The 20809-nt window shown below is 39.2% G+C and overlaps 5 protein-coding genes across 12 annotated transcripts in view; all 5 read right to left on the bottom strand.

Moving 5' to 3' along the window:
- Nucleotides 1-6244, bottom strand: part of LOC124300965 (angiogenic factor with G patch and FHA domains 1) — a 53731-nt gene extending 47487 nt beyond the window's left edge. For 2 of the 4 annotated variants that reach the window (XM_046755511.1, XM_046755530.1), the window contains exons 1-7: nt 5491-6202; nt 5167-5412; nt 4829-4996; nt 4382-4541; nt 3978-4138; nt 3157-3599; nt 2940-3039 (exon numbers count right to left, since the gene is read on the bottom strand). In XM_046755511.1, the coding sequence (XP_046611467.1) occupies nt 2940-3039; nt 3157-3599; nt 3978-4138; nt 4382-4541; nt 4829-4996; nt 5167-5412; nt 5491-5664 (1452 nt within the window). In that variant the 5' untranslated portion in view covers nt 5665-6202. Of the gene's footprint in view, nt 1-2939; nt 3040-3156; nt 3600-3977; nt 4139-4381; nt 4542-4586; nt 4663-4828; nt 4997-5166; nt 5413-5490 lie in introns of all 4 variants that reach the window. The other 2 variants (XM_046755501.1, XM_046755521.1) reach the window with 2 other exon arrangements.
- Nucleotides 6245-8329: 2085 nt separating this feature from the next.
- Nucleotides 8330-10150, bottom strand: LOC124310159 (uncharacterized). 2 transcript variants are annotated; one of them, XM_046773894.1, is made up of 3 exons: nt 10083-10150; nt 9350-9695; nt 8330-9273 (listed from the first exon to the last, which is right to left on the bottom strand). In XM_046773894.1, the coding sequence occupies exons 2-3, from the start codon at nt 9665-9667 to the stop codon at nt 8377-8379; spliced, it is 1215 nt and encodes a 404-aa protein (XP_046629850.1). In that variant the 5' UTR covers nt 9668-9695; nt 10083-10150; the 3' UTR covers nt 8330-8376. The 2 variants fall into 2 exon arrangements, with proteins under 2 accessions (XP_046629850.1, XP_046629839.1); XM_046773883.1 differs by lacking the exon at nt 10083-10150 and adding an exon at nt 9973-10063.
- Nucleotides 10151-10688: 538 nt separating this feature from the next.
- LOC124310305 (glucose dehydrogenase [FAD, quinone]-like) lies at nt 10689-11404 on the bottom strand. The gene is made up of 3 exons (XM_046774117.1): nt 11373-11404; nt 10875-11241; nt 10689-10796 (listed from the first exon to the last, which is right to left on the bottom strand). The coding sequence occupies exons 1-3, from the start codon at nt 11402-11404 to the stop codon at nt 10689-10691; spliced, it is 507 nt and encodes a 168-aa protein (XP_046630073.1).
- Nucleotides 10834-12947, bottom strand: LOC124303683 (glucose dehydrogenase [FAD, quinone]-like). Its single transcript, XM_046761195.1, has 5 exons — nt 12779-12947; nt 12560-12691; nt 11924-12476; nt 11373-11835; nt 10834-11245 (listed from the first exon to the last, which is right to left on the bottom strand). Exons 3-4 carry the CDS (start codon nt 12140-12142, stop codon nt 11509-11511), a joined length of 546 nt encoding a protein of 181 aa, XP_046617151.1. The 5' UTR covers nt 12143-12476; nt 12560-12691; nt 12779-12947; the 3' UTR covers nt 10834-11245; nt 11373-11508.
- Nucleotides 12948-14088: 1141 nt separating this feature from the next.
- LOC124303661 (glucose dehydrogenase [FAD, quinone]-like) lies at nt 14089-20586 on the bottom strand. Of its 4 annotated transcripts, none has more exons than XM_046761169.1 (7): nt 20168-20586; nt 18387-18596; nt 18123-18252; nt 17493-18045; nt 15237-15699; nt 14762-15132; nt 14089-14624 (listed from the first exon to the last, which is right to left on the bottom strand). In XM_046761169.1, the coding sequence occupies exons 1-7, from the start codon at nt 20169-20171 to the stop codon at nt 14529-14531; spliced, it is 1827 nt and encodes a 608-aa protein (XP_046617125.1). In that variant the 5' UTR covers nt 20172-20586; the 3' UTR covers nt 14089-14528. The 4 variants fall into 4 exon arrangements, with proteins under 4 accessions (XP_046617125.1, XP_046617115.1, XP_046617134.1 ...); XM_046761159.1 differs by having other exon boundaries at nt 17493-18049; nt 18124-18252; nt 20168-20584; XM_046761178.1 differs by lacking the exon at nt 20168-20586 and adding an exon at nt 19118-19235 and having other exon boundaries at nt 17493-18049; nt 18124-18252.
- Between the last annotated feature and the right edge of the window lie 223 nt (nt 20587-20809).

The following is a 20809-nucleotide window of genomic DNA, read 5'->3' as shown; positions in this document are numbered from 1 at the left end:
CGTACGTAAATGAATCAGCTCAAATCTTGACTTATCCTACTCCATCATTTTTAACCGAAGAGTGTGATAGAAAAGTTCCGAACAACGTTATCGAACATCAAAATTTTCCGAATGGTGTAGAAATGGATTGAACTCATGTGTACGCATCTGTGTATTTATATAGTTCAGGGGATCGTGAAAAATTCATGAATAAAAATAAAAATTCGAATACGACTGTAGTATATCCATATATGTAGAAAATATCGTTCTATCGCACCCACCTCTGTTTTCGCATTGCGAGTTGGTAACAAAAATTCAAACATCACGTCGACGGATCCAACGTGTATCCTGCATTCGCCTATGGCTGCTTTGTATAATATAAAGGCAAATGCAGAGCGAACGGACGTAGGTAGGTAGGTAGGTAGGTATGTAGGTACGGTAAAAATGGACAAATGGGAAAATGGACGAACGAACGGACAGACCAAACAAATTTAGCAAAAGCAAATGAACCGTGTTGCGCGTGACGCGTGGGATGGGCAGGCAGGCGTGGGAGTGCAATAGGGCATGTGATGCGTCTAGACAAAATAATGATTTGAATTTCAATACATTTGCATTCATTATTGCAGCACGCACCGTGCAATCGGTGCCGGGTTCAGCGGCGTTCGCACCACGGATAACGTATCGGGCAAAGTTTGCCATCCCCCCCCCTCCCCCAACCCCGCCACATTCAGCATTTTTCTCGAGCCATATTTCGTTCCGCATTTTTATTACACTCGTTCATTTGTTTGCGATAGAATTTACCACGATTTTGTCTATTTATTTAATTATTTTTTTTTTCAATTCTTAGATTCTTCGCTTTTTTCGTCAGCTGTGAACACCGTGAAATTAGTTTCTGAAGTACAGTTGGAAACAATTGAACTCATATTTCGATAAAATCGAAGTGGTACAGAATTAAAAACAGAACGACAGTCTTTTTTTTTAATACACGCTCCGAGTGTAAGAACGAGTAAAATATGCAATAGAAAGTTCGAATGGTTTAATCTCTTCAATTGAAGTTTGGGTACAACCAAAGTATCTTCTTAGTGTCTACTCACATGTGAATTATGTACGTACCATTGCGATATCATGATTTTATTTAATATTGTGACAACTAATTATAAAAAAAAAAAAAAAAATAAATAATACGTGACAAGATCAAGGGGAACTCGAAAAAAAGTACTGGATAATTTCTATTCTTCGTTAGTATTTTCTGATCTGCTTGCTTTCGGCTTTATTTTACTTTTAAGTCGAATTTTGTATTATCCGCATATATCGTATAATAAACCGAAAACCTGAGCTTCATAATTGTGTCGTGTTCGAGTGGTAGAAAAGTACAATGAATTAAGATAGAGAAGTTTAGAGAAGCAAGGCGTTACTGCTCTGCAAGTACTTGGGCAAAAAGAGAAAAAACGGAAGAGAAAAAGGCAGAATTACCCCGCGAGTGACTCGGAGGAAGACACTTAAATCGTTATTCCGTACTAGTACTTCGTGTATCCTGAATCCTGATGGAAGACGTAGACGATCCATGATTATAGGCCTTTGCTCGCTACTAATTGTGAACGACCAACCCGGATTTGCCGCGCCGCGGTAACTAGTCGTGAGAGACGCAACTAAACAGAAACTGTACAAAGCAAGCATGCCCGACTTCAGGTCGGTGAAAATAAAAACACTGGTTATCGGCAGTCGGATGTTCCTCTAGTTGCACAGTTTGTAGCGATGCCCACTAATTTTAAGCTAAAACTAACCGATGCATCGATTAATCGAGTCTGGAAAACAATCGAACACGAGTCGATTAAATCGGTAAAGATTAATCGATTAATCGATTCTTTCGAATTTTTTTGAAACGGTGGAAATGAAAACAAATTTTCGTCAATTTTGGTATGTAGTTTTAACAGCGGAAAAGTTTTTTCATAATTTATAATTTCATTAGAAATATTTTTCAATATCAGGTGAAAATGTTCAATTATCTTTTACTTGTTACATCAAATAAGTACTCACTAAGTGAGACAATGATAATAATTGATACTCCAGTCACATAAATTGATATTGTATTACCTCGTTCGTGGGATTAAAAAGCAAACACCGATTGTGAGGAAAAGTTATCGAGTCGTTCGATTACACACGATTAATTGAGAAAAATAATTGATTATTTTTGGTAATTTTTAATGCATAATTTGCTTTATTGCAATTAAAGGTGAACGAAAGATGTTAGTAGCATTGTATAATATTTTCATGAACCATTTCGACATGTTTCGAACATATCAAACAGAAAAAAGAAAACAAAAAAACGTAATTAATTAGATGGCAATAAAAGGAGAAAATTTATAATCTAATCAATGAGATTATCTTCAAACGATTCGTCAAACGGAGTGAAAGGGAATCGTGTAAATAGATTTCCTTCGGTTGTTATAGTCGTGAGTTAAAACCGCGGAGCGGACTTCCCTTTCCGTTTTATTGTGTATAGTTGGGGCATAGGTAGGTATGTATAATGTAAGCAGCTAATCATCGCATTGCAGAGAATTTTTTACCGCGTCAGAAGTAATTCAGGCGTGTTTAACTGCGCCGGGAACGTCAATGGAAATTTAATTCCTTTCGTAAAATTGACTGCGCTGATAACTTGGTACATGTGAATTTCCACATAGGAAATGTTGGAATTGAGCGTACCTTGATATTCGCGATCAACTCGTAATTTCGTACAACCCAGTTATACGAAATTACAACAGTCTGATACAAATTGATAGGACAGATAAGTTTTACGACAAAAACCGATTCAGGCTGTGTCAGATCCGAGACTTCGATCAGCGTTATTAAAGATCAACATCCAGATTTGGCGAATTTCTATGTCAAGTGAGACAATAAAATTAATGGAAGCAAACTTACAGATCTAGATCGAAAATAGGAAGACTGAGAAAAGGACTCACAGGTTCGATTCTGCCATCACCATCTTTTCCGAGTGATTGACCCTCCGTCCATCCCATTTTTGAGAGAAGCTTGAAGCCTTTGTTGTCGCTTGCAATCGATCTACATTAAACATAAAAAGATAAAATGAATGAGAAATTTAACCGGAGACATAAAATAAATCACGATTAATTGAGAACACAATATCGAAGCAGTAAAGTTTCCTACAACTTCACTTACACATCGACGGAGCTCTGCTGAGTCTTTGCATGGTGATTCAGAGATCCGACGAGTACTCGTCTTGCTTGAGCACGATCTTGGTACCCAGCAGCGACTTGACTCGATGTCTTGACGTTGTTTTTCTCAACGCCAAATTTATACTTCAATCTTCTGAGTTCAGATTTGTGCTGGTTTTGTTTTTTCGTGGTACTTCCTTCGGCGTTAACGTTTTGCTGGACGAGTCCTGGTTCGCAGTGACCACAGGTTTCGTGCCCGTTGTGAATGTGACAAAGTAACTTCGTACCTCCGACCTGAATTATCGAACCGTGCACAATCTCGAATGGCTCGGATTCCTGCTTTGCTACTGATAACCTTTTGCCATTTAATATGGTCCCATTTCTTGAGCCCAGATCAATGATTTCGTAACGTTTATTTATTTCATCGTACTGGAATCTTGCGTGTTGCTAAAAATAGAGTAAGTCATCCAGGTTGGTTAACGTTTTTCTATTAGTCTGAATTCTGTTTATTAGTTCGACAACGAATCGAAATTTCTTCGTTTACTTTGTCGCTTACTTATTAAGCAACTACTTAAAAATACAATCGATTGGATTTTTGAAACGAATAGTAAGATTACAATTATGAACATTTATAATGGATATAAGAGTAGAATCAAATGTTGTATTTTCAATGCAAAACCACATGGTTCATGCATTTTTCAGACCAAAGGTTACAGGATACCAATTTTTCAGATTATAATTAAAATGTTTTAGAACAAAATGGCTTCTGAAATTCAAATGTATTTCTCAAAAGAGCATTACATGACATCTTTAACAGTAACCAACCTTGCTTATGTTGATATCTTGTATGAGAACAGAGTGATCACCTTCTCTGCCCATAGAGCCACCGGTATAAGCGACAAGAAATAAGGAACCAGGTTTTAATTTTGGCAAACTGGTTTCCTTTACAATAATTCTAATGCAAGGCGGATAGGTTTTGGTCAACTCTGTAACAAAAGGATTATTATACATGGGTTTTTCCTGTTTGAAGTGCTGCAATAATGAAAAAACGTGACGAGTCTGTATCAATAGCAAACCATGACGGCAAGTGGTGGAAACGAAACAGAAATTTGAATTTTGATATGAAGTTAATTTGCTTTAATACTTCATTTTTACCCTAACCAGCAAGAATCCCTATCCGAAATATTATAAACTTGTGAATTTTTGCCGAAAAATAAACATAAATAAACCTTGTTCAACTTCGTTTTCGCTCTCGTCACTAGAGGATATTTCAGAAGCAACATCCTGCGTGCTCAGGCTGTTATCACTGGCAGTACATTCACCCTCTTCGTGTTCATCGTCACCCGATTCGCGCCCACTTGCAAGAATTTTTCGCTTTTTCGCCATATCCTATAAGAGAGACACGTGTAGGTATTAAAGGTATTGGATATTTACCTAAGGCGTGCTGTCTAGATCTTTCAATTGTTATGTTTGAAAGGCCAGTTATTAACTCATGTATCTCATCCGAAACCTGAAACAAAAAGGAATAAATAATGACTTCGTTAATGGTGCATAAATTTCTATATTTGTCGTTTTTACAGCTTTAAACAGTGATTCTGGTATCGGGTATGTTCGATTCGTCATCTCACTTTCAACAAGCACAACATTTATTCACAAACGATCAATTCCGACGATACCTTATTTGCCTTCCTGGCTTTTCGCTTCTCCTTTTTCACAATTTCCCCTTTCTGTACTGATACTTCACTCGATGAGACTTGAGTTTGACTGTGAAACTTGTAAGTTTTGCTCGTTTCATCGTAGCAGTAATAGGTCCCTGAGTTTCCATCGTAATAAAGTCCTTGTTCCTGCAATAAATAAACAAAGAATATCACGTGGTTTGAATTTATTTTCAAAGTAAGAGAAATTAATATTTCTGATTTAGATTTTCACTGGGGATTAAATCTCAATAAAGTTCATGATTCTGCAGTGAAGTGAGCCAAGATTTCAGAATTTATAATCAAATGTAAAAATTTACCGCATCGTAATAATATCCGGTGTTATAATCGTAGTAAAGGCCGGACGTTTCTTCATAAACAAATCCGGTTTGCTGTAGAGCAGATTCGGCCGCTTTTGTAACCTGCTCAACAATGTTTTCCCCATTTTCTAACTTGCTCAAGTTCCAGTCTTGACTGGTGGCCGAATTATGATCAGCGTTCCTTAATTCCGTTTGCGTTGCACAGTCGACGAGTAGCTTTTCAGCAGATTGCAATTTTCCTTTCTTCTGTAAATTTACGGGTAAAAATGAATGCAATTTGCTTGATAAGTGGCGTAAGGTGTCACATTGTAAAAATGAACTCACGCAACCATTCAATTTGTTTCGCAGTTTGTTTATTTTCTTTTTCTGCCATCTGATGTGGTTTTGTAGTTTTCGTATGAAATCCAATACTTGCGGAAGATCCTTCAAGACATCTTGATAATCCTCATCTAGTATCGATGTCACATCGTCACTATCGTTCCTTTGACAAACTTCCATCGCGCTTCCCAATGGGATGTGTCAAAACATGTTTACTTTAGGATACTCATTTAAGATATGAATAAGAGGATGAGAAAAGGTCAATAAAATACGATCGATCCATTAATCTTAAATGCATTATTTGATAAGCTTATACTACCCGACTTTCGTAATAAGTTAAACTGAAATAACGAACATAACCTAAAAGTTATACATAAGAGTGCGACCAAGAGGTGGTAGTAATTAAAGAAAAACACTGATCTAATAAAAAATTATGTTTCAATGAATAACGTTAGTATGACCCGGTATTTCGTTTGTGTACATATCATCGGAAGTATATTTTTTTCGTCATCACACGAGCTGGTTTGATCTAATCGAACTGTCAGGGCAATCATTAAACACTGCACAACCCTGCAAAAAACATGGAATACCTAACAATGCCTCGAATGCGATAGATTTTCATATGATTGCTTTTGTTTCTTAACCGTGTTCCAAAACTTTTCCAAACACAAGATGTGCCCATATCTCACCGATCACGTCACGTAACATCAAAGATAAAACCACTAGTCCGGAAAAGATGGCGATAACAAATTGCAGCCTAGTCCGTATATGTTACACGTAGAATCCAGATGGATCCTAATGTAAAAAAAGAGCAGAGGAGGAATAAGAAAATGACAGCTCGCAATGCAAATAATAGAGATCAGTCCAATGCAAACAGATATGAGTAAGGTTAAGGTTATTTTTCGTGCTTTTCGGTTCGATTATAATTCGTAGTTTCCGATTGTATATTTATTTGTTTTCACACCAATGCCAATGTGCCGACCAGAGGCCCAAACACAGACGCGTGGGTTGGATAGAATACTCGGAGAGTGTTCAGTTTTACATTGTAGTGTTTGGAGTTTCGTCAGCCCTTATCATCCTTTGGTTCCACCATTAGGCACCTTTCGGAGAAGATATTCCGGGGGTAAGAATAAGTGAACGAGTTTCATACATCAGAATTACACTGCGCATATACATCTGTGTATGCATACATACAATACCATTTTCATTGATATGTTTACAATTCGCTAGCACCATAAAATTCTAAATATCCTCATCGCCGAAAATAGTAACATTCACGGTTCACATACGTATCGGGAACTGTGTGGTGTATACTGGTTTTGAATTGTATATCTGAGAATGGCAGATTCCGAGGCGAGGCGGTGATAAGGTAGTCAGATGTTTGGCAACTCGTATACCGACGTAAGTATTTATTATATGATGCTACAGTAAAATGATACAAGGCTGAAGTTAGTAACGTGAACGTATCGAAACGTTGAAACAAAAGTTACTATTTTACACCTTTAAAATAACCGATGAAGTTAAATGAAATCTGAGTTGTTTGTTGATGCTTTATTAACGGTTTACTAAATTTCAGGTAATCCTAAAATTGCAGAACAACGAGTTTATATAAAGATACATCGTTACAATAACGTTACAAACTTCAGTCTGACAAAATGATTTAGGCATGTTAGGGTCATATACTTGGTCATCAACTTAGTTGTCTCTTGCTCAAGTTGTATCTCCAATTTTATATCTCTCTTGCGCAGTAACGACCTGGTTACTTATAAATGTACTAAATCTTTCTCCCACATTACCTTCTTACAATTCCAAGTTCGTGAAACTTCTATTACATAGATTTCCTTTGCAATACCTAGATGAACCTAGAAGTCAATTTGGGAATGGTTGAAAATTTTATACAATTTTAAGTGATATAAGAATCATTACATTAGAAAATTGATATTAGTTTGAGAACATTGAGAAAAATTAATTCTTTTGTTTAAATGGTTATTGGAATGTATTTATTTAATTCGGGATAACAATCTGCCAGCATATGCAATCGTAATTATTTATATTCAAATATAAAAACGTTTACTTACTATTACACAGTTTACAACAGCAAAAGTGTATATATGAAAATTAGTATAAAGCGTTACTTCTACCAATATCAGTCAGGCCGTTCAAATTTAATCAGAAAACTTACGCTCCATCAAGTGAATGAATTTCCATATCTCAATAGTAATATATTATTAGAAAATACGCTGTTCTATATTCACGCTAGTAATTCGAGTTTTAGTTTAATCACGAGTTATTATTTGTAATAGAGTAAAAATTAATTACATGAACTTTGTACAGAAGTGAAAATGGGTAGACCAAAGCTCTATATCGGAGCGAATGATGTATATGGGGTATAATATTTCTCTTTAGATCGATCAAATTGTGATCCTGATCATTTAAAAAGAATGATATAAAAATAATATGAACCTGATCAGAAATGGCCAGGATCAGGTGTTGCTCAATTTAGCATGGGATATGCCATCTGATTGCTATGAAAGTTGAGGCAGTAAAAGACGATACATACGAGATACTTATATTGATAATAAAACAACAAAACGATACCACATTTGGCATAAATTGTCATGTAAACTTCAAGTTTTCATGCTATTGTTATATTGAACTTAAGAAAAAACTTTGAACTGAAAATTCTTGTATTTATATTTGTACTTTTGTATATGTAGATATATATATATAATTTAATATAATATATACTAATGAAAAAGTAGTTTTATATATATATATATATATATATATATATATATATATATATATATATATTTTATATTTATTATTTTTATTTATTATTTTGTTAAAATAAATCTGAAATATTATGTTGACAGTTATTTACCAACTTTTTCACTTCTTCTCATTGATGTACTCTTTCAAATCGAGTAGAAGTTTTGCCAGACATGCGATTCTAGTGCTTGTATCGGTACAGTCGTTGATGCCCTGATATATTAGGGCACTAGTACCGCGACTAATAAAAACCTTGAATTCGCTATTGAACATCTTGACGATTCTTTGCCCTGGCAAATTACTATACTTAAGAATATCTATGATCTCATTGTGCAGTTGTTTCTCGACATTTTCCAAGGTCCGTCTTACTTTGGTATTTACCTGTAGACCAGTTAAAGTCTGGCATGATGGATCTAAATTTGAATTATTAATTCTGTCATCTGTAGAATCCAACGCATAGTTGCAAGTTTCACCACTCTCTTTACCGATCGAAGCTTTATTTTGAAATTTATCTGCAAAGGTTGTCGGTTCAACGCTTGCTGCTGCATCAGCAGAATCTTGTTCACGTTCTCTTATTTTATTCCTGTATTTGAATAATCCGTAAAGTTTGTTCCCCAAATTTGAATCAACAGAGGTTTTGGAACCTGACTTCATAGATGCATCGTCGACAGCACACACTTCCGTCAATACGTTACTTAATTTTCGTTTACCAAATACACAAATGGGAACCGAAAGCTGCGGTCCTCGCAAATTATCGCTCAAACAAACGATGTCATTGCTGTGCGACGATATCATCGACTCTGACGATTCAAAGATCTCACAAATAGACGCTGCCTCCATAAGAATTTTTATCATCCTTGTAGTAGCCTCTAACCTGGCTGCATCTTTACTTCGACCTTGACCTACAGCACATAGATAAAAAACTTTGCACTCTACCTTAAAAACTGTTGAATGCAGAGAGTCCACAGACATGTCTGCGTATTTAGGCTGACCCAAGTTATTTAGTGAGCAAAGATTCTGCAAAAATAATTCGACAAAATGTCACATTAGTCTGAACAGAGCTTTCTTTGTTGAATGATTTAACAATATTTACCTGTAGGACGAGATGTCTGTTAACTGGATCGATATTAATCACGCACGTTGCATATTCCTGTGTTCTTGCGAATGTTTTATAGTTTGCATTCAAATACTTTTCCATAAAAGCTTCAGCGGCATTGCATTTGGCTTCTTTTTTGGATAGGCCGTAACAACCCTCGGCTGTCAGTGTCAAACCGTCCCGTGAAATTGGGCAAATGATTCGCATAACAAATTTGTTAAAGCCTTGACCATTTTCACTGGATATCAGTTCATAGCTAGGTTTTACCCTATATTTGGCCATTAGATTATGCAGCCTAGAAGTTGGCTGCTGCATTTTTTTTCTCCAAGATTTCGAGTGTCAGCTGAAAACATGGGGTTGTTAAATTATAATTGTTACCTGCTTATACGAAACAAAAGCAATCGGCGTTTTGTGAGAAAATTGTACTCGTGCAAATTGCGATCTATATACAGGATCTATAACGTATAAAGTTCGAGATATTTGAATAATGCTAGTCTCGTTTGCATCGAACCTTATATGACCAGCGATGCACGTGGCTGTTCGGCAGAAGGAACGCAGAATAAAAAATGGTGTATACTGCGTTAGATATACATTGCTAATGACAAAATTAACCCACTTACGATAATATAAATGTCTCTGTCGTTTTTGAACGCGGGCTTAACTTTCCCCTAAAAAACTGCCAATTCTCTGAGCGAACCGTCAACTATGATTCTACTCCAACGTAACTCACATGTTTTTTTGCTGTTATCATCAGGTTTGTTCTCGTCTTCACGCGATTTCAACTGGAACTCTGCAGCCAATGAACGCAGAGCGAATTCTGCATACACGTATCCGCGACGTTGGCTCGATTCAACGAAGATTTTGAAAGATTACGAACCCCGGGTCAAATGACGTGGTAGATTTTAACTGCCACAGGCATAACCTCAGATTTCTACATTACCGATGTCCTAATATGCTTTCAATGCAAATGAGTTGGTAACTGAAGAGAACTGTAATTTTCCACATGCTCTTAATTGTGTTGCGTTGCCGATCTTTTGATACATCTTCAGTTGACCTTTCTAGATTTTCTACAGTATTCGTAGGTAGATAAATAGAGTAGAGCGTGGACAAAAACAGTCGTCGAGTAAAGTTTTCCTGGTTTAATCGGCGTGAAAAAAGAAGAATGTGTACAAATTTGGAAATCTTTTCTACAATATAAAGTACTATACACTGAGATTTTGAAATTAGGTAAGTTTTCTCTCTTTATTTCATTCCAGACGTTGACCTAAATGAATGAAAAAAAAAATTGTGTTTCAACCATTTTGTTTCACCAGCTTCGTTTCCGCATCTTGCGTATTCATTGTAGGCAACCACGTTGAAAATTCTGCATCGAATGTTTTTTAATGAAACCAGCAGCTCGTTCTCCAATCATCATAGTCGGTCCCGCGGTATTAGCAAAAGTAACCTGTGAAAAAAAATTTGTCTCAGTGTTACTGGCCAAAGTTTTTGGAATGGATTCAAAAACCATCAGCACGAAACTCACCATGGGCATAATGGAAGCATCCGCAACGCGGAGTCCCCCGACCCCATAGACTCGTAACTGAGGATCAAGGACTGCCATGGGATCCGAGGAAGGACCCATTTTGCAGGTTCCTCCCGTGTGAGCTCGGGGCACTACACTTTGTCGTAACGCACAAACCCAGTATTCCGTGCTAAGAAAAGGGTGATCAGAGCAGACATCCATAGGTGTGGTGGACAAGGTGAAATTGTGGGCTTTCAAAGCGTCGGTGTTCGCCAGTTTCAGGGTAATATTTATGGCTTCTATGAGGCCAGCAACGTCGGCAGGCTCACTCAAGACATTGCTCCAAATTACAGGCTTGTCAAAGGGGTTGTTCGAAGCAACACTGATTCTGCCTGGAATATAAAATGTCAGAAGTCTTTTTGCTTTACCTCTTATAGTTTCTCGAAAGTTGGCACCTTCGGTATGATTACGTGCGAAAAAAAAATCTACCACATCGCTGATTTCTAGCGAAATACGTACCCCTGCTTCTTGTGTGGTGATACACTGGCCATGGAGTCACTGTGCGTTTGCCCGTACTTTGTAAAGCATCGAGTTCACCTGGTGCACACCCTGCGACATAACCAGAAGCGAATATCTGGATGGCTGGAAAAGTGGCCTACGTCGCTTTCGACGCTACCGCACCCACAACTTGCTCAAGTCCGTTGCAAGAAACAGGACCGGTCTGAAAGGCCAGATCCTCGGAAGCAGCGGCCCAATTATTGTCGTAGATATCAGGCTCGTCAAGAGTGTACTGAAGATTGTACATAATTTGATCTTGAAAGTTTTCGCCGATGCCGGGTAGATCTTGGATTACCCTCACTCCCACAGAATCAAGGTGTTTTTTGGGCCCGATACCGCAAAGAAGCAGGAGTTGAGGCGAGGCGATAGTGCCTGCAGAAACGATCACTTCTCGGGCTGCACGGACCGTCAGAAATTTGCCGTTCTGGAGAGAATTTGAGAAAATTTATTTGTGCTTATAATCAATGGATATTTTTAATCAAGAGAGTTCACGCGACGATGCCATTTTATACCTGATAGTACTCGACACCCACTGCAATCTTATTCTCGATTATAACTCTTGTGCAGGTGGAGTTCAGGGATATCTGAAGATTCTTGCGGTGTCTGACCGGCCATAAATAAGCCGTGGCACTGCTACGTCTGACTCCATCTTTGCTCGTGGTTTGAACGACGCTTAAACCGGTAAGCTGATCTCCGTTGAGGTCTTCGCTGATTCCAACACCCGTCTCCATAGCTGCGGTGAGGATGGAATTTGTTAGGGGTGGTTGGTACGGCAATCTTTCAACGGAAACTGGCCCCCCGTGGCGTGCCAGAAGCTCCCAACTCTGTCGATTTCGCCGTTGTTTTCCCCCTTAAGAAGAAATGGCTTGACGTGTCCCCACGACCAGCCCATGTTGCCCATGGCAGCCCAATTGTCATAGTCCGTCGGGTTGCCCCGCAAGTAAACCAGCCCGTTGTGAACCATGCTGCCACCGAGAACTTTGGCTACTTGAAAGTGGCAGGAACCATTCGTAGCACGACATCCATGACTCTCGTTTCTTGATCGGTATCCCCAATCATCCGCATCTTCAAAATCAGATTACGTGTACCAATTTCCGAGTTTATCCGCAGCCATGTGCAGCTTCTATTTCATTCACTCAATTACACACCTACCGGCTACCGCAAACGGAACCCAGGGATCGATGCACCTGCTGACTCGTCAGGACCATCCTCTATGATCAATACCTTCCAATCAGGATTCTCACTCAGTCTTGCAGCCACAACCGATCCGGCACCGCCACCTGTAATCAAATTAATACGAGGAGAGTCAACATTTCGACGCATTATTTTCTCTCTGTGTTATTCGAATAATCTGCAGCCCCACTTACCCCCAACTACGATGTAGTCGTATCCGGGATCCGGAGTCTCGATTGATTTTACGCGTTCGCATGTTCCCGATATTTTTTGCTTCGTCGTTACGAACGCGTTAAGGATAGATAGGACGTTGTAATATGCTGAAGCACCGCACATTTTGGCTAGACTTGGACCCAGGAGACCCGCATTGCAAGTCACTGGCAAGGTATAATTATACGTCATTTCTGACGCAGATGCAAGACGAATTAGTTGCACGATATTTTCGTTGCAATTGTCCCTTTTTTTGTATCCGGTTACCAGCAATTTCTGTTACCGCTGTCCCAACTTCCAATTGCACTGACTGATATTCTCTACACTTAACGACTGCAAACTGCATGGTACAGTCACTCTGGAATACGAACGTTCAATAAACAATAAACTGTAGCAGTTGTCTTGAAAAAACACTGCTAAACATTCAGCAAATAAACATAAATTCCCCTCATAAAATACCAAACGAAGATGCTCGATCCTTCTCTCGAACATTTTACGTAATTGACGACCAATGTGTTAGTATGATACAGACTGACTTTTCCTAAAACCCAATACGAGTGGTTATTTCTTTACTTCAAAATTGTTGTTGAACCACAAGAGCTCCTCTGCTCCACTCTAAATTAGGTTCAAATGTACTTATTGTTAGTCATACAACACGTTTTAAATGAAACATCTGTGGAACAATTCTGAAATATTTCGTGCCGTATGGATAATGTTCAAATGAATTCCTAACAGCTTGCTATCTTGTCGAAATCAAAACTGGAACGAATTTTCTTTCGAAGCAAATTGTATGTGCCAATAATGACTAGCCACGCAAGTCACAAGAGAAACAAACGATACGTTCCTCGTAGACCCATAAGATTTCCTTGTTTCAGTTTTGATTGAAACAAAAATAGTCACCCACTGGGAACCCATTAATTAACATTACTGTATGTGTACATATATGTGTGCCGGAGACCACACGCCAAGATTTATAAGTAGTGGTGGCGGCGTGGACCTAAAAATGTTAATCTTGCCGCGTTGTGTTTCTGGCGTGGGGTATGCTATGTATATAATATGAATGTACTGCGTTTCGATTTTGTGACTCCTTGATCAAGAATCAAGGCATTTTGATACATCACGATATATTATAACGATTGTATCTGAGATGTGTGAACACCATTTTGTAAAGAATTCGGAACTACAGAATAAAAGATGTATGTAAGCAAGATTTAAAATTGTCATTGATTTATCTGATTCTGAGCTTGAACTATATAGTGCCGATGAATGTATCCTGGAACATTTTCATTGAGGATCGAAGTAAATTTTCTTTTTATTAGAACAATATTAGTGTGCGTGCACATAAGTTTTAGAGTTATCGTATGGTTGCGAGACAGAAATTTATTATACATTTTGGAAACGTTCGATTGGTTATCGAATTAGATATATCTGCATGACGTTATTTTCATTGTGCTGTTAGCATCAACATCCAAAAAGTGAACTGGAATTCAGGCACAACGGTCGCCGACGGTTCTGAGATATTCCCGGGCTTAGGAAAATCTGCATTTGACAGCCGATTTTCAGTATAAACGAACGTTTGCATAAGTGCGCTGTATTAAATCAGTTCGTGGAATACAATTGTGGTTAATCCTGTCGAATGAAGTTGTTTCTTTTCTTTTCAACTGCTAATTCTCATAAGGAGTGGGTATATGTATTTTTTTAAATCCGTTTCATTGTACCGAGTTACGCAGAATATTATACTGCATCTGTGTAATCCCAATCTTGCTTGATCATATGCGCAGCTCGCTCTCCAATCATGACGCAAGCTGATCCAGTATTAGCAGTAGTCACCTGTAAGCAAAGTTATCCCATTGTCATTCATCGGCCAGTCAACGGTCTTTATAAATGATTAGCAGGGCTCACAGGTGAGGCATATATTTCATCTTGAAATCAACGAATGAATCGAAGTACGTCATCTCGATACTTACCTGCGGCATAATAGAAGCGTCCGCCACGCGTAGTCCTTGTATTCCGTAGACTCGAAGCCGAGGGTCGACAACTGCCAGTGGGTCCGATGATGGGCCCATTTTGCAGGAGCCTGCGACATGGTATTCCCCAGTAGCATTGTAATGAACTGCACACTCCCAATATTTTCTGCTAGCAAAAGTGTAGGTTGAGCAGGGCTCGAAAGGTGTCGCGGCCAAGGTCATGTTATAGGCTTTCAAGGCGGGTGCATCAGCCAATTGCAAAGTATACTCGACAGCTTTTACAACCCCAGCGATGTCATCAGGATGGCAGAGATAGTTTACCGTAATTGAAGGATATTCCAAAGGATCCGATGAAGCCAGACTAATTTTTCCTGGAACAAAAAATATCTGCAGTTGGTTTGCGGGCTTGTAGTTCTCCATTCCTCAATTATAGGTGGTAGAATTTTATTGCAAGAATTCAGGAAGTCAGGAGTACCTCTGCATTTTGGATGCTCGTAACCGGCCCAAAACTCGATTTCGCGTTTACCGTCGCTGCTAAGTAAGCCGATTCCACCGGGTGCGCAACCAGCAGAGTAACCCATGCCGACTATATGATTGTCCGGCAGGTTAGGCGTCGTTATTCCAGATGGTAGGGCGCCAGCCACTTGACCGAGTCCGGTGTTAGACAAGGGTCCGGTCTGGAAGGCGATATATTCAGCAAGAGCGGCCCAGTTGTTGTCGTAGACGTCAGGCTCGTCTATGGTGAACTCAATCGGGAATGTGATATGATCATGGAAATTCATGCCGACGCCGGGTAAATTTTCGATCACTTCGATTCCGTAGGATTTCAAATCTTCTTCCGGCCCAACTCCAGAAAGGAGTAGAAGATGAGGAGACCGAACAGCACCTGCGGAGAGGATGACTTCCCTGGATGCGCGTACCGTGTACAACTTGCCGTCCTGCTTATAATTATTGCAAATTCGTTCACTCCTCGTTAACGATATTTCAAACTATAGGCTGGTGGTATGAACGAGTAAACGACCAAGTGAGTGGGATAATTAGGGGTGAGGAAGATAGCGAACGAGAAACGGCAAAGTCGGGGAAAATGTGTTAGATATCAGTCGAGATGTGTTGTGTTGATTCGATGCCTAAGACAAGTGCCCTGTGGCGTTACAATTGTGACCGAGGTAAAATGCATGAATGAATGAGTCATGCAGTTTATCTATGCCCAAGTAAAACTGGGGTAAAGACAAAATGAGATGTCATACAATCTCTTAAAATTAAGTTTAAACAGCATGCAGGGAGAACGAATCTAGTTGCGGATGGTGAGAGCAACAGAAGATGAAGTTGAGAAGATAATAATAAGGTTTCGAAGAAAAAAGTTATTAGCACTCAGCATAAAGAAGCAGAACAAACAGGAAATATTTTTTCCGATATTCAGATTAAGAATTAAGTAAATTAAAATGAAACTGAATTGAATTGAGAGAAGCAAAAACAAAAGAACGAACGTTAAGTAACATACCTAAGAATGAAATTAGAATTAGAATTGAGTCCACAGTCTAACACATAAGATTGAGTTAGTAAGAAATGGAGTCTCGATCCCACCGAGGAAGGCAGAGCAGACCGACCAAGGAGGATGACCAGCACGATGGAAAGGTAGTAAGGATTAAGAAAAAAGAGGTACACGAAGCATAGATAGCATAAGCATTACAGCTAAACCAGGATTATGGATACATTGGATAAGAACGGTAAGAACGTCATTCACACCAGAAAACAGAACAGGCACGCGCAGAGGAAATACGAGATAGCTGCTAGAGGATGCGAGGAGAATTCAAGTTGTCGATGCTGCCAGGAGAAACCGGGGTTGACATTGCGACTGACCCGCTTCAAAGTCTGGGAAACAGCCAACACTACCGCCTTGAGAGGTATATGAACGCAGCAGGCCACGATTAAGAAGCCTGACAGATGGGCATCGTCGTCTGATACGTTATAATAGAGCCAAATCTCAGAAATAAAAATGATATGAAAAAAACTTGCAGAAAAATGAAGTCTGATGAGAGCAATGGGAGATATAGTGAAGTCCCATTGATTTGGGCCACAAGCAGGTTTGAGAAATCGAAACTTGAAGTAGGCCAAACTTCGGCGGCAAGGACTGAAAAATAGGGATGATAGACATGATGATGATGGTGGTTTATTATGCCGTGGCAAGCCCTGGGCAAGTAGAATTACAGAGTAGAGTTACATGTAGGAAAATGACGAGTGCTAAACGAAAGCAGCATAAGGAGAGAGAAAGAAAACCAATTAGTTGGACTAAGTACAGGAGATAGAGAGCATAACTCCATACAAGTGCAGGACGAAGAACGTATAGTTGTACTTTTTACTCCCTAGAGACCAATAGCTGAGTTCTATTCCCTAGGAGGTAAAAAGTGCGACCTCGTAGACGTGTAATGAAATCCAAATGACATACGGGTGGTGGAGATACTTCCACAAGGTCTTTTTGACTTTTTGTGTTTGCATTACTCGTCTCCAGCCCGTAATGTACTGTAAACTCCACACGCGAGCAAGAAAGGCCCACTTCTTGCTCTTCGTGAATAACATACTAATTCAATCAATTCAAGTTGTAGATGTGGCGTAATCGAATCTGAATGATCATCCCTACCAGTGTCCCAAAATGAAAAGACTACAAAACAATGAAATTACGGACAGACTAAATAAGTGATTCAAATTCTGTAGCTCCACGTATCATTATCACCTTGTAATATTCGATGCCAACCGCCCTTCGGTTCTCGATTATGACTCGCGTGCAGGTGGAGTTCAGAGTTATTTGGAGGTTCTTGCGGTGTCTGATTGGCCGCAGATATGCCGCAGCGCTACTGCGTCTCGCACCGCGATGACTCGTTGTTTGGAGTATAGTGAACCCGATAGGATCATCTCCGTTGAGATCATTGCTGAGGCCGAGACCCGCCTCTTTGGCTGCTTCAAGTATCACATTTGCAAAAGGTGGTTTGGACGGAAACCTTTCGACAAAAAGCGGCCCATTCGTGCCGTGATACTTTCGGCCAACACTATCGATATCGCCGTTATTTTCGGACTTCTTGAAAAATGGCAAGACTTCTTCCCACGACCATCCCTCGTTACCCATTGCAGCCCATTGATCGAATATATACGGGCTGCCGCGTAGGTATATCATTGCATTGTGCGACATGCCTCCACCGAGAGTTTTGGCTTGCGTGATCGAACAGCTACCATTCGAACCTTGACAGGCGTAGGTTTCGTTGGTCGACTGGTATCCCCACTCGTTAGATGATTCTATCATCAATAAGATTTACAGATTTTTTCAACTGCTTAACAAAACAGGATTTTTGGATATGCTGGTCACTTACCGGATACAATATAAACGAAACCAGGGACGGATGCGGCTACTAGTTCGTCCGGGCCTGCCTCAACAAGCAGAACTTTCCAGGACGGATTCTCACTTAGTCTTGCAGCGACGACAGAACCGGCTGCTCCACCTAGAAACGAAAACAGCGCAGGTTGTGTTGCAAATGCATTGGTATTCTCCTTACCTTATTCAACTCTCGTAGCATTGATGCGTAATGAAATTTTTCATTTAAGAGAAAACCGTTTATTTCAGAGAACAACTCACCCCCCACTACGATAAAGTCATACTCGGCATCTGGGATATGGATAGATGTGATGCGTTCACAGGTTTGAGCGATTCGTTGTTTTCTTCTCACAAATGTCTCTAGAATCGACAGAAAGAAATAGTACGAGGTGACATTACATATGCTGGCTACACTCTGCCCCAGGAAGTCCGCATTGCAGGTTTCCGGCAAGGCGTAGTTGTACTCCATTCCTGTAACAGATGAGTCGAGTTAAAAGCGGACGAGATTTCCGAGAATAACAATAATTGATTTAAACAATATATAATAATCAGACCGCACAACAATATAAATCTGATTGCAGTACACCGACTATTTTCAGACAAATTATTTTCCATCGAACAACAAACTGTCACGGATCACGTTTTTTTTTTTTTACGAACTCCAACTTCTAACATACTCAATTTTTTCTGGGTGACAAATGTGACCTTCTTGATGGTGGAAACTAAATCTCCTCACAACGTAAAAGACGCCCGTTTTAACACGAAATTTAATTGAGCTTGTTCCTGTATCCGCAAGGTATTTTATTTGTTATCACCACAACGTATATCGGTATTTGTTTACTTCCAAAATCATACTATGGGCCTGAATTAATGTGATCCAGATTTTGGAACCGATCACCGTAATTCTGGACAACTGATTTTCCAGACTGGGCAAGTGTACGACAATAACTGCTCGCAATTACACGTCGTGTTAAATTTCGAAAAATACTGACTGTTCTTGCAATCTGTGCCACTGTGTGACACTGCTACGGTGCACTAATCTGTATTTGGCGTGCTGAAGATTTGATTTCTGCTCATCGGAAACTACCCACTTTATACGTTCCTCGGATAGTACTCGAGAAATTTATACTCGAATTGATAGAGGGCGTATCACCCAAAAATATTTGCCTTTCATATTTTCCGCCTATGTAATGATACATCAACATGCACAGGAGATCAGCAGGGCACTACATTTCTGTTCAAATAGAGGATGGGGCCTAGCAACAACATCTGTCTTACAACATATTTTTTCAGCTCGCGTACGGTAGCTTGAGATGTTTTAAAGTATATACGCATAGTTTTCACCTCCATGAAGCTGCTTTATATCGTAATATCGTAAGCCGCCAGACTTTTGGCATAACATAGTCCCAGACTTATCCAAGTCCAGGTATCTCAAACGCAAAGAAGGACTTAAAAGCCCTATTCTGCATGCAATTCTGAACAAAACTGCTTCGACACATTTTCATTCAAAGCACGAATGAATAAATGGCATGATTTCTACGAAATCGAAGTATTAAATACGTAGAATCATGACATTTCTTCATATTTACGTTGAATGGAATTAAGGTGGAGTAGTTTTGTACACAATTGCATGTAGAATGTGTTATATCTAAAGAATTCTGTGGATGTATTGATAAACGATAACTTACAATAAGTTATATTTGGAACAAAATACCAGTTGAATGAACACACTAAGAAAAAATGTTACGGTAAATAGCCTGTATTTAATTTACACGATAGAATGAAGGATATAAATTGTTGAACCAATTCAAGTAGGTATGGCAAAACAAAAATAAGCGGGAAATCCTTCGTTCGTTTATTCAACAATGATAAAAACGCTTTAGAACACGCCGTTATCTTTAACAAAAGCTTGTCACTAACTCAGTCAAAGGTTATTAACCAAACACGTCAACAACTGGAATGTCAATTTATATCGCAAGTTTATGTGAAGTTAAATTGTATGGAATTAAAGAAAAGTAAATTGTTGATAACACGAAAATTACTCATCCATTGACGCGATGTGCGGCATCAGCCTTCGGAGGTAGATGAATCCAAGCGATGAAGTTGAAGATCGATAAGATGCAGATGGACGTCCTTGTTTGTGTACGATGCGTGGTCCATTCGATTGGTTTTTCCAGCTGGGTATCTCTACTCTGGTCTACCGCGTGACACCTTCGCTTTTATTTTCAACAAGTATTGTTATGAATATCAGTTATAATAACGAGAAGCGTAAGTTGTTGTGAAATTAATTGTGTTAAAGTTTCCAAGCAAAATTGAGTAACATCTACGAGGAATTTTGGAGTATCTGTCCCGGTGTCTTCTCGCAGATTGTCTTCTGTTTCGTTTATTATTATTCGAATCCTACAATCCCGATCGTTTATAGAACATTTCTCAATTCCGTACATCTTTCCACTTGCATACACACGCAAACACACTCGCTTTAACCAAATTCTATTCCCGAGAATACACTCCGTTACCCTTGTTGTTCTATTAATATAAAAAATATGTACATCAAGTTTTACGTCAAACTTTATGTGATCGTCTCTTTGAAAAACCCGTCTTTCGCAAATTCCCCTTTCCCTTAACTGTACGCGATAAAACCTGTCACAATCGATATTCATAATATATTTACAGGATCTCGTAGT

The sequence above is a fragment of the Neodiprion virginianus genome, chromosome 1, assembly GCF_021901495.1.
Source record: "Neodiprion virginianus isolate iyNeoVirg1 chromosome 1, iyNeoVirg1.1, whole genome shotgun sequence".
In the NCBI taxonomy this organism is placed as follows: domain Eukaryota; kingdom Metazoa; phylum Arthropoda; class Insecta; order Hymenoptera; family Diprionidae; genus Neodiprion; species Neodiprion virginianus.
This window is presented reverse-complemented; position numbering and strand designations above follow the sequence as displayed.

What these genes read in the sequence shown, in the direction of transcription:
- LOC124303661 (XM_046761159.1), bottom strand. An exon ending in CGAGCATCCAAAATGCAGAG is followed by an intron (nt 15,133 to 15,236) that starts GTACTCCTGACT and finishes TTTTTGTTCCAG; the next exon opens with GAAAAATTAGTCTGGCTTCA. An exon ending in ACGCTTCTATTATGCCGCAG is followed by an intron (nt 14,625 to 14,761) that starts GTAAGTATCGAG and finishes CTTTGCTTACAG; the next exon opens with GTGACTACTGCTAATACTGG.
- LOC124310305 (XM_046774117.1), bottom strand. Translation starts at nt 11,404, where the DNA reads ATGGCCAGTGTATCACCACACAAGAAGCAGGG. An exon ending in TCACCACACAAGAAGCAGGG is followed by an intron (nt 11,242 to 11,372) that starts GTACGTATTTCG and finishes TATTCCAGGCAG; the next exon opens with AATCAGTGTTGCTTCGAACA. An exon ending in ATGCTTCCATTATGCCCATG is followed by an intron (nt 10,797 to 10,874) that starts GTGAGTTTCGTG and finishes TTTTTTTCACAG; the next exon opens with GTTACTTTTGCTAATACCGC.
- LOC124303683 (XM_046761195.1), bottom strand. Translation starts at nt 12,142, where the DNA reads ATGGAGACGGGTGTTGGAATCAGCGAAGACCTCAACGGAGATCAGCTT. An exon ending in TGGGTGTCGAGTACTATCAG is followed by an intron (nt 11,836 to 11,923) that starts GTATAAAATGGC and finishes AATTCTCTCCAG; the next exon opens with AACGGCAAATTTCTGACGGT.
- LOC124310159 (XM_046773894.1), bottom strand. Translation starts at nt 9,667, where the DNA reads ATGCAGCAGCCAACTTCTAGGCTGCATAATCTAATGGCCAAATATAGG. An exon ending in ACAGACATCTCGTCCTACAG is followed by an intron (nt 9,274 to 9,349) that starts GTAAATATTGTT and finishes TTATTTTTGCAG; the next exon opens with AATCTTTGCTCACTAAATAA.